The sequence below is a fragment of the Plectropomus leopardus genome, chromosome 18, assembly GCF_026936395.1.
Source record: "Plectropomus leopardus strain MGB_pleo_1.0 chromosome 18, ASM2693639v1, whole genome shotgun sequence".
NCBI lineage: Eukaryota > Metazoa > Chordata > Actinopteri > Perciformes > Serranidae > Plectropomus > Plectropomus leopardus.
Window position 1 is genome coordinate 23,135,980 of NC_142193.1, and position 12,524 is coordinate 23,148,503.

At 37.9% G+C, this 12,524-nt stretch overlaps 1 protein-coding gene and 1 long non-coding RNA gene across 2 annotated transcripts; one reads left to right on the forward strand and one right to left on the reverse strand.

Annotated features, from left to right (window-relative positions):
* Positions 1-34: 34 nt before the first annotated feature.
* Positions 35-10,886, reverse strand: LOC121956287 (uncharacterized). Its single transcript, XM_042504427.2, has 23 exons — positions 10,218-10,886; positions 9,744-9,782; positions 9,261-9,629; positions 8,969-9,100; positions 7,882-8,028; positions 7,662-7,787; positions 7,176-7,319; positions 6,881-7,027; positions 6,648-6,794; positions 6,512-6,549; positions 6,040-6,120; positions 5,407-5,436; positions 5,120-5,282; positions 4,910-5,023; positions 3,911-4,086; positions 3,598-3,810; positions 3,298-3,501; positions 2,232-2,473; positions 2,070-2,136; positions 1,436-1,527; positions 779-938; positions 598-663; positions 35-232 (listed from the first exon to the last, which is right to left on the reverse strand). Exons 1-23 carry the CDS (start codon positions 10,273-10,275, stop codon positions 176-178), a joined length of 3,012 nt encoding a protein of 1,003 aa, XP_042360361.2. The 5' UTR covers positions 10,276-10,886; the 3' UTR covers positions 35-175.
* LOC148186497 (uncharacterized) lies at positions 2,446-10,203 on the forward strand. Its single transcript, XR_015779692.1, has 3 exons — positions 2,446-2,499; positions 3,328-3,522; positions 9,727-10,203. It is a non-coding gene; the product is annotated as an uncharacterized LOC148186497 (long non-coding RNA).
* Positions 10,887-12,524: the final 1,638 nt, after the last annotated feature.

The following is a 12,524-nucleotide window of genomic DNA, read 5'->3' on the forward strand; positions in this document are numbered from 1 at the left end:
AGAAGTAAACACACACACATATACATATGTATATACATTTAATGACATGACATTTCCCCACCACAACAATGGCAAAAATTAGATATTTATGTAATGACTAATGGTTTAAAGTGGATATGGTTTGCATTTCTCCTCTCTGCCTTCCATCTTTCTTTTGTCAGTCATTCCATCACCATTAGCCTGTCTTCTCTTCAGCTTTGTCCAAGTCTTCAGAGACTGATGGTGCATCTTTCTGTGAAATACATTTTTCATATCCTTCTTATAAATCATTAAAATAGCAAACAAATGACATTAAACAAACCCTTAAATCAAGCAAGACAATTGAAAGAAAACTTCAGATCAGTGAAATGCTAGTATTTTTGAATAGTGCCTTGAGTTCAACAGAAAATCTCATATGCAGGCACACCTTGGATTAACCCAGGATGTTGTTTTGTCTGTTCAGCATACTATTTTTTATCTTTGTAGTCTTGGGAGCCATATAAAGGCCACAAAGCCACAGCAAAAAGGAAAAGAGGTATACCAAAATAAAAACAAACATTTTACAATTTTCAAACCAGTTCCTGTATTAAGCACTGTTGACTCGTTACTGAAACTTACCACAGATCCTTCTTCTTTGTGCTTATTAAAAGCACAAGTCAGCCATTTCACATACTCGTCTCTAACCTAGAAAATACAAAGACAGCTCATTTAGAGTTAAGAATTATTGCTGCCATTGTGAGTAGTAGTGCTGTCTGAATTGAAAATATATCAGAGAGAGTCATCTGCACAAAGAGTGTACCTCCTTGTTGAGCAGACAGTGGACGATGAAGAGGAAGGTGCCCTGCTGGGAGTTAAGAAGTATAAAGAGGACCTGGAAGAAAAGATTTGTCTGGTACAGACCCAGAATCCAGGTACAGCCCAGTATGACAAACTGGGCCACAATCTTGAACAAAATCAACCTGTAAACAATGAGAATTTAATGAGTTTTTATCTTAAGAATGAATAAGGGTCCTGACACACCAAGCTGATGGTTGATCATCAGTCAGTGTTGGGAAGTACATCAGTCGCCCTTATTTTTAAGCCACTGAGCTCTTGAGCAAAAACATTTTGTAACAGTTTGTATTATTGTTTGATAGAGTGTGGTAATATCATACCACCGCTGCCTGCTGGTATTGAAAGTTAATTGCTCTACGTTAGTTACTTTGCAGTGGGTTAAAGCACAATTTTTAGTCGAGGAAAGGGCAACGTGACGCGATGTAAGCTTTAAGTCTTTAACTTGAAATGGTCATCGAGCCCAGCTTTCTTAAACACTTCGTGTATCTGCATAAGACTATGAAATACAAATGGACATTACATAGATTAATACATTGTTATACTGTATGTACATTATGGTTGCTTTCAACTTTCTTTCATGATATTTTCATTTCTATGCAAAGACAATCTTGAACACTCATACCTGGTGTCTTTAGATTGAGAGACATCACTTTTCATGTTGGCGAGCGTGGGTCTCAGACTCCAGAGAGTAGCACAGAACAATAGCCAATTCAGCTGAATTAGAGAAAAAGACACAGAGGCTGAGCTGAGATAGTGAAGCATACTGCCAAGAAAGAAAGAAAAACAGACATTTATCTGCAGCTGGTAAAGACTACACTTCCTGGCTAACCACTGCATCACTTTGTTATTGTCAGATTTTTGGCAAAATTACTGTGCAGCGTCCAAGGAACTTCCACATCATTTGCATTATGTTAACACTTTTCAGGTCCTCTCTTTTTTTTGCATCTCTGGTTGCCTGCCATCCCACAATGCTTTGAGAGACAAATCATTCACATCCTATATAACAGGGGTGAACTACTGTTTGGATTGTGTCACAATTCGTCTTCACTGTAAATCCAGCAGCGCATTGATTCAAGAGAGGCATTTAGTATAACTTTAAACACATCCAATAACAGCAATTTGACAAAAGTTAATGCATGTTAGCTAGGTTTTGCTTAAGCTAAAAATATAGTCCAGACAACTTAAATAAGAGGCTCAGCTGATTGAATTTTTGTGAAAATATATAGGATGCAATTGGTAATATGCAATATACTCACACCAAGGATAACAATCACAGGGCCTGTTAAAGCCCAATTGAAATTGCGCTTCCTAGAAAGCCAGCACCTGCAACAGAAACAAACAGGCAATCCTTTCAACTTAGATGCACATCAGACATACAGGAGACTATGAATGACTGTATAACTGTTTGCCTTACTCACACCTCTGCCTCAGTAGCACCATATCCATCAGAATATACCAGGGCAGAAATACCCACAATCACAAATGGAGCACCGTAACCAATCAGGTAGAGAAGAGGCCTGGGGAGGCCATCTCTCTGGATGACCTGAACCTTAGAGAGCCTCCGGACCAACAGGTGGAGCTGTAGCGCCTCCAGCAACATCCACACAAAGCCTGCTATAACTAAGAAGTGAAGAAGCCCCGCCATGACAGTACAGGCCAGCTGAGGAGACAGAAGAAGCATCAAAGGTTATATTGTAACCCTAGTTCTATTAGTACAGGCAGAGCCCTCTAACAGACTCTATTAAGCCCCCAGGAAGTGCACCAGGCTCTGATTCAAATTTTAGAAAGTTGCCAAAAGTGGAATTACACCCTCCGGGTCCATCACGTGATGCCCACTGGCCCATAAAGACTTTTTCCCACTTTTATTTACTTCGGGAAAGAGATATCTGTAAATACTAAATATTTTTTTGTTAGTATCAAAACCCCTGTGAAATGACTAATTTTACTAATTACATTTAAACCATCCAGTTTGATAACATTAGGAAAGTCTAAAATAGCTGTAAGATTTCATTTTTTTTGACACTGATTTGACACTGATACACTGATTCAGACTGGTTAGTTGCTGCAGCCCGCCTGATCTGAGGCCACTGCAGTGCAGAATTAGAGGGCCATAGCTGATCCTGTAGTGTGCAACCAGTCTGGGTAGAGTCATAGCATAACCTTGCAGTGTTTGAAAGGCAAGTGAAAGAAATCCTGCACACCACATTCCCTGGCTCATTGGGCTAAATCACTTTTTGCTGTGAAGAAAATGGATAGACAGCATTGTTGCTGCTTTATATACTTTGGGGTCTGCATGTATTCAGGTAGGAGCATCCCGAGTGGCAGGCTAGGTTTATGCAAATTTCAGTGGTGATTGCATGCTTAAAAATGCATGTGGAAACAGACTCAGCAAAGAATGGTTCTGTGAGGTCACATTTTGAGAAATCTAGTTCAGTATAAAGCAAAAACAAAAACAACTTCATCTTAGTCATAAGCCTTCTGTACCTCTTGTTCAACATATTTGTCGTTCCACAGCAGCAGCAGATGGGAGAAGAAGAGGCTGAGGCAGAGGTGAAGACGGGCTGTGTTATTGATCTTGGGGTTCCAGCTACACAGGAGGAAGGTGAAGATGGCCAAGGCAAAGAAGAATAGTCCGATAATCACACACATTCGGTTTAGCCACTCTAGGAAAGGATCCTCTGGTGGAGGCTGAGAACAGGCAAAGAACAGGTAAACACACACTGTGACCAACCTGACCATGTGTGAGGGAACTTGTATTAACAAATGCACATTCACACATAATACCTCCCCAATCTGCATGATGAGGGCAAACGTGGAGAGATGGGAGCAGCTGCACACTGTGTAGTTTTCATTGGTGTGTGCAACCCAGCAGCCCTCCACTGACCAACGCATGATCCTCTTCTTTTCTCCTGGTGTTTCACTTCCTTCTCCTGTTCCTGCCTCCTCTGTTTTGTCTTCCCAGTACACACAGGTCACCAAACCAGATTCAGGTACTGACTGATGAAACCAGAGAAACTAAGATTGTTTAGATATGTTAAAAAGGTAACAATCTGTATGTTATCTTTTACAGAAGATGGACAGAAAAACCAGGCAGCACCTTCTTATGGTTGATGGTAAAGTTGACTGGTTCAGTGAGGTTGGTGTGGTTCATGAAGGGTAAGATTGCAGTGATGACATCTGATAATGTCTCTGTCTGGTTTTCTGTTTCAAAGTATTGATGACTGAGCAGACTGTCCATCCCATTCAATATCATGAAGGCTGCCGCAGCAGAACCTGAAAATGTCAGCAAAGTGCAGGTGATCAGTACATTAAAATACCCTACCTGCATTGGTTTTAGCGAGGTTATTATTAATGCCTTTCAATTTCCACAGTGCTGTTTTTAATTTGTGAATCAGATTTTCATCAATTTCTCGACTGAAATTTGGCTTTCAGATTAACCCTTTAAAAACCTGGGTCAATATCATTTTACTTGTACAGCATTCACATGGCTTTCACAAGCATTAAAACCTTTGAAACATTAGCAAATTAGCTTGATTTCCTCCAAAAACAGGAACAAACATGGAAAAACACCTGTAGTCTGCAGCTTGGCATGAAATATCCTGCAAACTGGAAAAAAAGTAAACGTTGACAAGAAAACGGATGAAAATCAGCTCCAGAGACAATTATAAACTGAGGAAAAAATAATAGAAAACTGTATTATTATTATTAATTATTATTATTATTATTATTATTATTATTATTATTATTATTATATAAATTTGTTGTTTTTTTCCATTTTGGCTGATTTCAGGTAATATTCTTATTACTTTTTGCAATTTCTTGCAAATGTTTGGGTCATTTCTTGTTAAGCTGCCTCTTGCCTTCTTTCCATGTTTTTGCAATGAATCAAGTCAGTTTTCTGCGGTTTCAAAGGGTTTATCTGCCCTAAGCAAACAATAAATAAATAACATATATTTGACAAAATAAAGGTAGAGGGAGGTGACATGAAAAGGGAGGGTACATGAAAAATGCATGCAAAATTACATAGGAAGATTCTTTTAAAAAATATATATTTTGGTAATTTCCATCATCTATTTTATTATAAGCTTTTTCTCACCATTGTTATTTTGGGCCAAACTGCGTAGGTTAATCTCCATAGTGTTTCCGTTGGCTGAGAGAGGAGAGTTCTCTGCATCGTCGCTTCCAGGCCCGACAGTTTCAAAACTTAAATCTACCACACAGTTTAGCATTACAGCTTCTTTATTTTACATCCACACGGTAACATACAGTAAATGTCTACAGTATTATTAAGATGAACATTTCTTACCTACTGTCGGACTCTTCACAGTTGTCTTGGTTTGGTTCTGACTTGGCTGCACAATTGCAGACACTAGACGGTCTGAGATGCCCAAGATTACACTGCCGGTCTCCCCGTCTCCTTCGCTACCCACTTTGCTGGACTTGACACGCGGTCCAACACCCGACACTTCCTGTGAGAATTAGAATGTTTCCATTACAGGCCTGCCTAAAGATGCAAATAAAGAGTAACATTAAAACACCCTAAAAAGATTGCACAGTTACAGCAACACAGGGGATTTATGGAATAACAAGTACCATAGCTGCTGAAAAGCCCATTTTCGCAGTCTGAAGAGAAATGACAAGAAATAAAGAGAAGGGCAGAATTATGTTAACAAAGGTACAGGCTCCACACATAACATGCATCAATAATAAAGTCCAAAATTTTCATTTAATAAATGTCTGTTAAGTCATTATCGCCATATGAGGTAACACAACGATGACTAAGCCTTTGGTTCACTGATGAACAGCCTTGCATTTGCAGCACTGCAAACTTGATGTCTGTGGTGATATTCCCAAGAACAATTACAGAGGTGCACAGTTAGTGATGTGTTTTCCATAACTAAGCAGTAGTTGGTCTGCCAGAGAGGTTTGGCAAAGCTGATGCAATCAACTCGCTTTTTAATACGTTTGAAGCATCATGCTGCTTTCATTGTGTCTGTTTGTGTTGCAAGTAAATGGCAGTTTGCATCTCTAGAATGTGAGATCCAAAACACACTGCGATTACCGCGTATCACCATGGATGTATAAATATAATAGACATAGCTACCATGACATTGACATTGCCCATTGGTTTGTGCCATTTTTAAGCCTCTAGTTTGGAATTTGGGCTCTCTATTATGTATTTTTAAAGCTTTTTTGAAGAGGGCCATCACTGTGTTTTCTACTCACCGGTATTGGTACGTTGTCATTGTCATTGTCTTTCAGTTGTTGGTCCATGTTACCAAGAAAAGCTCTTTCTTTTGTCTGTCCCTGCAACAAATACATAAACATAACCTCATCTTTTAAAAATTGTTTGCTAGCATGCAGTTTGAAGGGTGTAATATTTAAACTTTGACTTTTAGGCAAATGATGAGTAACATTTGTGCAACATGAGCTACATTTACATTTTCACATTCTGTGTGTGGAACCGGCTAGCTGTACACCAAATTTGAAATCATGGTTACAATCTCTATGGTGACGACACAACCCTACTAACAGATTTTACAGAGGCACAGGCAATTTGTCAGGCTGAACTTCCCACTTCCCAAGTGGGTAACTTGTATCTGTTTACAATATGAAGTAACAAAACCAGAATTAGACTCCTAAACCTATGACACTTTTGTTTGTTAATTGGCAGTCCCTCTTTGCTGATGGTATTTACCTCTGGGGGTTTTATCTCATCTAAAATGTCCTGAAGACCTGTTGAGTCAGTGTTGGAGAGAAGAAAACAGTCATTGAGCACATTGGGATATGGCAGTGTGCTGTATATACTATTACTTATTGCATCCAAAGCTCACTTTGACAAAATGACACTCCCATTTCCCACAAAATTCCAGTTGAGGGGTAAAATCCATCAGGACAAGAACAATAGAAGGTCCCCGGTGCGTTAGTGCACAGAGTTTTTTTACCACATATACCAGGTGTCTCGATGCACTCATCGATATCTGTAGATAGAGAACACACACAGTTAAACACATAATTGAAAAACAAATGGTAGTCACACTTATAGACAGAGAACACATGCACGAACCTGTGCATGGGTTAGCATTGCTTGCTATCATGTCTGGGTTGTTCAGCCGATAACCAGGGAAGCATGTGCAGACGTAAGATCCAATTGAGTTGGTGCAGTTGGCATTAGGACCACAAACAGTAGCATCTTTTTCACACTCATCAACATCTGCCAAATATATGATACATATATGAAACAATGATCAGGCAACTTTGTGTATTTGTGTTAGAACCTTGAAATGTTGCAAATGAGTTGCAGTTTTTTGTTTGCTCCTATGCTGAAAAACATCTTAAATTATGAAAATCAATTACAATACCAATACAGGTGTTTTCTTCGCTTGGATCCTTGTCTGGTTGAGTTGGTGCAAACCCCACTTGACATTCACAGGTGTAAGCGCCAGGTGTGTTGGTGCAAATAGAGTCAGGGCCACAGATGGTGGAGTTGAAACACTCATCAATATCTGAGAAATGAACAGTTAACACAGTAAACACAGTCTGAACTAAAGTCTCACTAACTAACTATAGTCTAACTAAAGTTCCAATGCAACACTTTTGTTTTTGCTTCCATATCTTGAAAAAAAAAGCAGCTGGATATACTGTCAAAATAGTAGAAACAGCACTGGATAGGCTTATGGTAGTGAAATGAACACTCAGTTTACAAAAGGGTTGCTTATAAATGTTTTTCAGTGGGCCTGTATTAACATTTGGGAAACTTTCTGATTATGTGAGATTTAGAATTGCATCTGGTGGTAGTCGTAACAGAGAACACAATACAGTCATGTGTATCAATACTGTAAACAGACCTTGGCAATGAGGGGTTTCTTCAAGTATAATTTGGTACCCGTCATTGCATTCACACACAAAACTCCCTGGGTTGTTGTGACAGCTCCCATCATTCCCACAGATGTTGTCAATACACTCATTGATATCTATGAGGGGGAAAAAAATCAACTGGAATCTCAACTTTCACATCATCCAGCACAAACCAATGGCATTACAGCCTGAGATTTCTTCAAATGATACCTGTGCATTGGTTGGAGCCTCCAGGTGGTAATGCTGGATCTGTTGCATTGAATCCATCCAGACAGATGCAGAAGTATGCCCCTATGGTGTTGTTACATTTGGAGTCAGGTCCACAAATTCCAGCAGTCCTGTGGCACTCATCAATGTCTGTGAAAGAGATGTTTCATACAGAAGTTTAAGGTCAAGTGTGTAGGATTAGTGCCATCTAGTGGTGAGGTTGTGGAGCTGAGACTTTGCTCATTTACTAAGCATGTAGAAAAACTACCATAGTTGATGCAAAACAAGCAAAATTTTGTCAATAGAAAACCCTGGTAATGAGACCTAAAACCTGAAAATGAATTAGGATTTCCGCACCTCAAGTTCCCTTGTCTCAAAGTCAGTGAGTTTATTTTCAAGGGTTTTTAGTGAGAAGCCTGAAATAAGGTCTGTGGTTAAATCAAGATTAAGATACTTTTGTGTTTTGTTCTACAACCTGTAAATACCGCTCCCGCAAATTTTTAAGCTTTTATGTGTCTTAAAAATGATGGTTACCAACAAGTGGCTACATGAGACTACAGTACATCACATCAAGCTGTGTCGAACATGGTGTGATGTAATATGTAATAGCAATAGCTTTTTATTTCTGGCAACTGCATTTAGGCTTCAAAAATCCTTAAAGTGGTGTTCAAGTGTGAAGATTATGTTGCGGGACAATTTTTTTGTAAAAAAAAATAAATAAAAAATAACAATATCATAAACATTTGTTAAGCACAGTGCTTATTTTCTGCAATAATCCAAAGCCCAACGAAAAAAATTCCATAAGCTTTTTGATGAGGGATCCAGGAAACATTAGCTTCTGACTTGGCCTACGGAAAAAAAAAATTGCTGAGGCACTCCATGGACCTAGATATCAAAATATGATGCGCTGGGTACCCTACTCCGTTTGTGTGTATTTTCAAAATAAATTTCCAGTTCCACAGGAAATGTACTGTTTCTGCTCGAGGAGTGCATACAGTCTTTTCAAAATAAACAAACTATGAAGGTAAAACACTTGAGTTTAGGCAACAAAAGTCTTGTTCGTTTTTTTTTAATGGAAACATGTACTTACCAACGCAACCATATGAATCTGGGGTGGGAAGATGATCTGGGGGGATTTCATACCCAGAGACACAGGTGCAGCCTCCATTACTTGAGCACTCAGCAAGTGGGCCACACGAGTCTGAGTTACACACATAATGATCTAAACCGAGATAACACACACAAAGAAACAAACACATATAATATTCATGGTGACAAGATGGAATAGTTCCCTTTAACTGTGGTTAGCAGCATCGAGTGGGACATGTCTACGCTAAAATAGCCTATAAGGCAAAGGGTGACAATGAGTGATCATTCCTCACAGGTTGCGTAAACCATATCGCTGCGTGGGTAATTTGCTGGTTTGTATATGTAGAATCCTCCAGGACAGAGGGCCACGCTCATTGAAATATGATAATTAGAGCACCCTCCGACATCACCAAAGGCAGTCCCTGTTGTTGGAGTTTCAGATTCAGTCGTTGGATATGAAAATGAAACACGAATGGAGTAGTAGGCACCAGCAACTGGGCCTCCAATGCACTGTGTAATGACTCTGTCTCCACCAAGCCCCGTGAAGCGCCACCAATTCCCAGTAAGATGTGCATCATTCTTTGAGAATCCAGGAAAGGAGGATGATGTAAATAAGAAGTTGCGCCATGTGTCAGTAATGTTTTTGTATCCATCACAAGAACCTGCATGGAGCAATGAAACAAACTGTATGTCATTTATAATGAAGAACACTGACTGTTATTTTTTCCTATAACCAGAATCTGCATCTGATGGTTACAGGTGAACATCATTCATACCAGGAGGAAAAACACAATGGCCAAGGACAAAGAGGGAACCTATAATGCACACAGACAAAGAACAGTTATTGTTGATACATTCTTAAAAGTCTTCACATAATCTAAAAAGTGATTAAATGAAAAAATGTGTGACATTTATATGCAAGACTGTTGTAAAAATAGCCTCTGCTGGTGGCTGCACTGGTGCTGATGATACTGACAAGATGTATTATTAAAAGTGATGAAGACCCCTTTTTATAACAGGATTTGATATTGTATTTTGTATTATTGGTTATGGTAATACTGTTTTTTATTGCTGCATACATGTATCCTACCGGTCTTCAATTTGGAGGAAGGTATGGATGTCAATACAAAATGATTGTGCATCCTTAGCAGATTATACTATCTATATACTCTCTTAGGCTCAACTATCTTAATGTAGTGATTCACACATTATCAACTATATGAAAATATATGAGAGATGAATTAACTCACCCAGGAGAAGTAAAAAGGCGCAGCAGTTCATCATGACAGGTTGGACTCCACAAAACATCAATGTCCACTGTGTGAGCTATGCGTGCGTTCATTTTGGATATTTGCACAGCATCCAAAAACTGTTTTTACAAGGTTTGGCACCAATGCAAAATCCAATGCAAATTCACTTCCATGTGATGGAGAAGCTTAAGTGTAAGAAAGCTCACATTAAGATATGAGGAGGGAAAACAGCTCTGAGAGGCAAACTTCAATATATATTTAAATAACTCTGAAATTCACCATCTGCTTAGTGGTTAGAGGTTCAAAACCAAACAAAATTCTTGACATACTAAAAAATTAAGAACATACTGTAGCTTGATCAAACACACATCCTTAGCAATTACACAGTATAAAAATTAAAACTTTTTTTGCCCCCATTTTTTTACAGGTTTAAGTTAAATATTTTAGGCTTTTTTATGAGTCAATAGATATATTTCTCTCCACAAGTGTGCATTGGGATGGTCACAATAAGAGGCCTCTCTAAATTGTGCAGTTGGATCACACAACACAACGCCACAAATGTCACAGGTTTTGAGGGAGTGTGCCATTGGCATGCTGGTTACACGAATTTCTACCAGAACCGTTTCCTGTGAACTGACATCCATTTCAGGACCTTTCTGAAGATCCACTTTGGTGGATGGATTATCTAGGAAAAAGAGAAGTGATTATGAACATGGATTTTTAACAAATTTGTGACCAAAAATTTTATGAGAAACACACATTGAGTGCAGAAAAAAAGGTCTCAGATCCTGTGAAAAAAAGAAGCAAAAACAAAAGTGTTGTATTTAAAGTTTTGTTCAGTGTAGTTATAGTTTTACCAGAAAGAAACACTACTGATCTTTGCACAGATTAGATTGATGGATTTATGTTTGTAAATCACAAACAAAATGTTTGAATAATGTTTGAAAAAAAAAGCATGAGAAAGTTCTCATGCTTTTTTTTCCCATGATATTAATGAATTTTCCCCAGGACACATTTGGAAACAAATGTTGTTTTTTGTTTATTTGTTTGTTTGTTTGTTTTAGCTTGAATTGGCTTGGATTGCTTTATTTCAGACCAAATCATAAGCATAAAAATCAGATGTGTGTTTATGGTAATTATTTCAAAAAGTATTGTTGTTGGGCAGAGGTATTCTTCCTACTAAACAGTTATGACTTAGATATTCCTCTTTAAATTTACGTACAGTGAGGTATAAAAATAAAATGAAAAAGTATTTTTACTGCTTTATGCAATTGTTGCCATTTTTCAGTGGGTGTTAATGTGATTTACATGGGCTGAACATTTTAAATGCATCACTCATTATTACAAAGAGTGGATAATCTCAGTAGAGCGAGCGTGTGCTTCACGTGTCGTGTCAATTTGTCTTGTAAAACTGTAACATGGTGGTGCATCGACAGCATGTAAATCACTAACAAATCCCTGCAAAAACACATGGAGAACAAAAGGTTTACGGCAGCAGCTATGTATTGTGTGAGCATCCTGCTCACCTGTTCTTGTTAACTTGTTAACCAGTTTAAATACTGCAGTTGGATCATGATAGATACACAAAAAGGAGAAAAATGAAAAAGATTAATCTTATTGCATTTATTGACAACAGCTATTTAGAGAGGATTGATGATGGCTCTGACCATGTAATTGTGTAAATTACATTTGGAATGGACTAATAAATTAAATTAGATGTAAAGTAATATCACATGCCACAGGATGTGACCAAAAACATATTGACATTATTGTGGAAATTGTTTATTATTATAAAATTTCACACTGCTCATTTTGATTTCTCATATTTTCCAAATTAAAAATGTATGTTTTAAATCAGAAGTCTGCATATTTGTAACTGTTTGGGGTGATTTTGCATTGATTTTTATTTAATTTAGACATTTTAGAGGACATTGAGTTGGCTGGATTAGACAGGTAACTTACTCTGTATATTTAATGTATTTGAAATAATTAAAATAATTTTAAATTAGTTATAAATAGTACTATATCTATAAAGACGAGGAATAGAGAACTGCTTGAAGTTAACATTTGAATTCACAGACCATCACACTGAGTTGATACACAGTTGGTAAATGTCAGTAAGAAAGGCAGGTAGCATGACAAAGATTGTATAATAAAGTCATGTTTAGTGGGACACACAACTAGGTGTGATAAAATATGTTTGGACCTCTTTCTAGTCCTTTTCAGAGACAGAATTTGTATATAAGTCTACGTTATTTAAATATATTTTGTTGCTGTGTGTATAGAGAGAGACATTTTTCTTTTTCA

What these genes read in the sequence shown, in the direction of transcription:
- LOC121956287 (XM_042504427.2), bottom strand. Translation starts at nt 10,275, where the DNA reads ATGTTTTGTGGAGTCCAACCTGTCATGATGAACTGCTGCGCCTTTTTA. An exon ending in CGCCTTTTTACTTCTCCTGG is followed by an intron (nt 9,783 to 10,217) that starts GTGAGTTAATTC and finishes TGTGCATTATAG; the next exon opens with GTTCCCTCTTTGTCCTTGGC. An exon ending in TCATCATGCAGATTGGGGAG is followed by an intron (nt 3,502 to 3,597) that starts GTATTATGTGTG and finishes GCCTGTTCTCAG; the next exon opens with CCTCCACCAGAGGATCCTTT.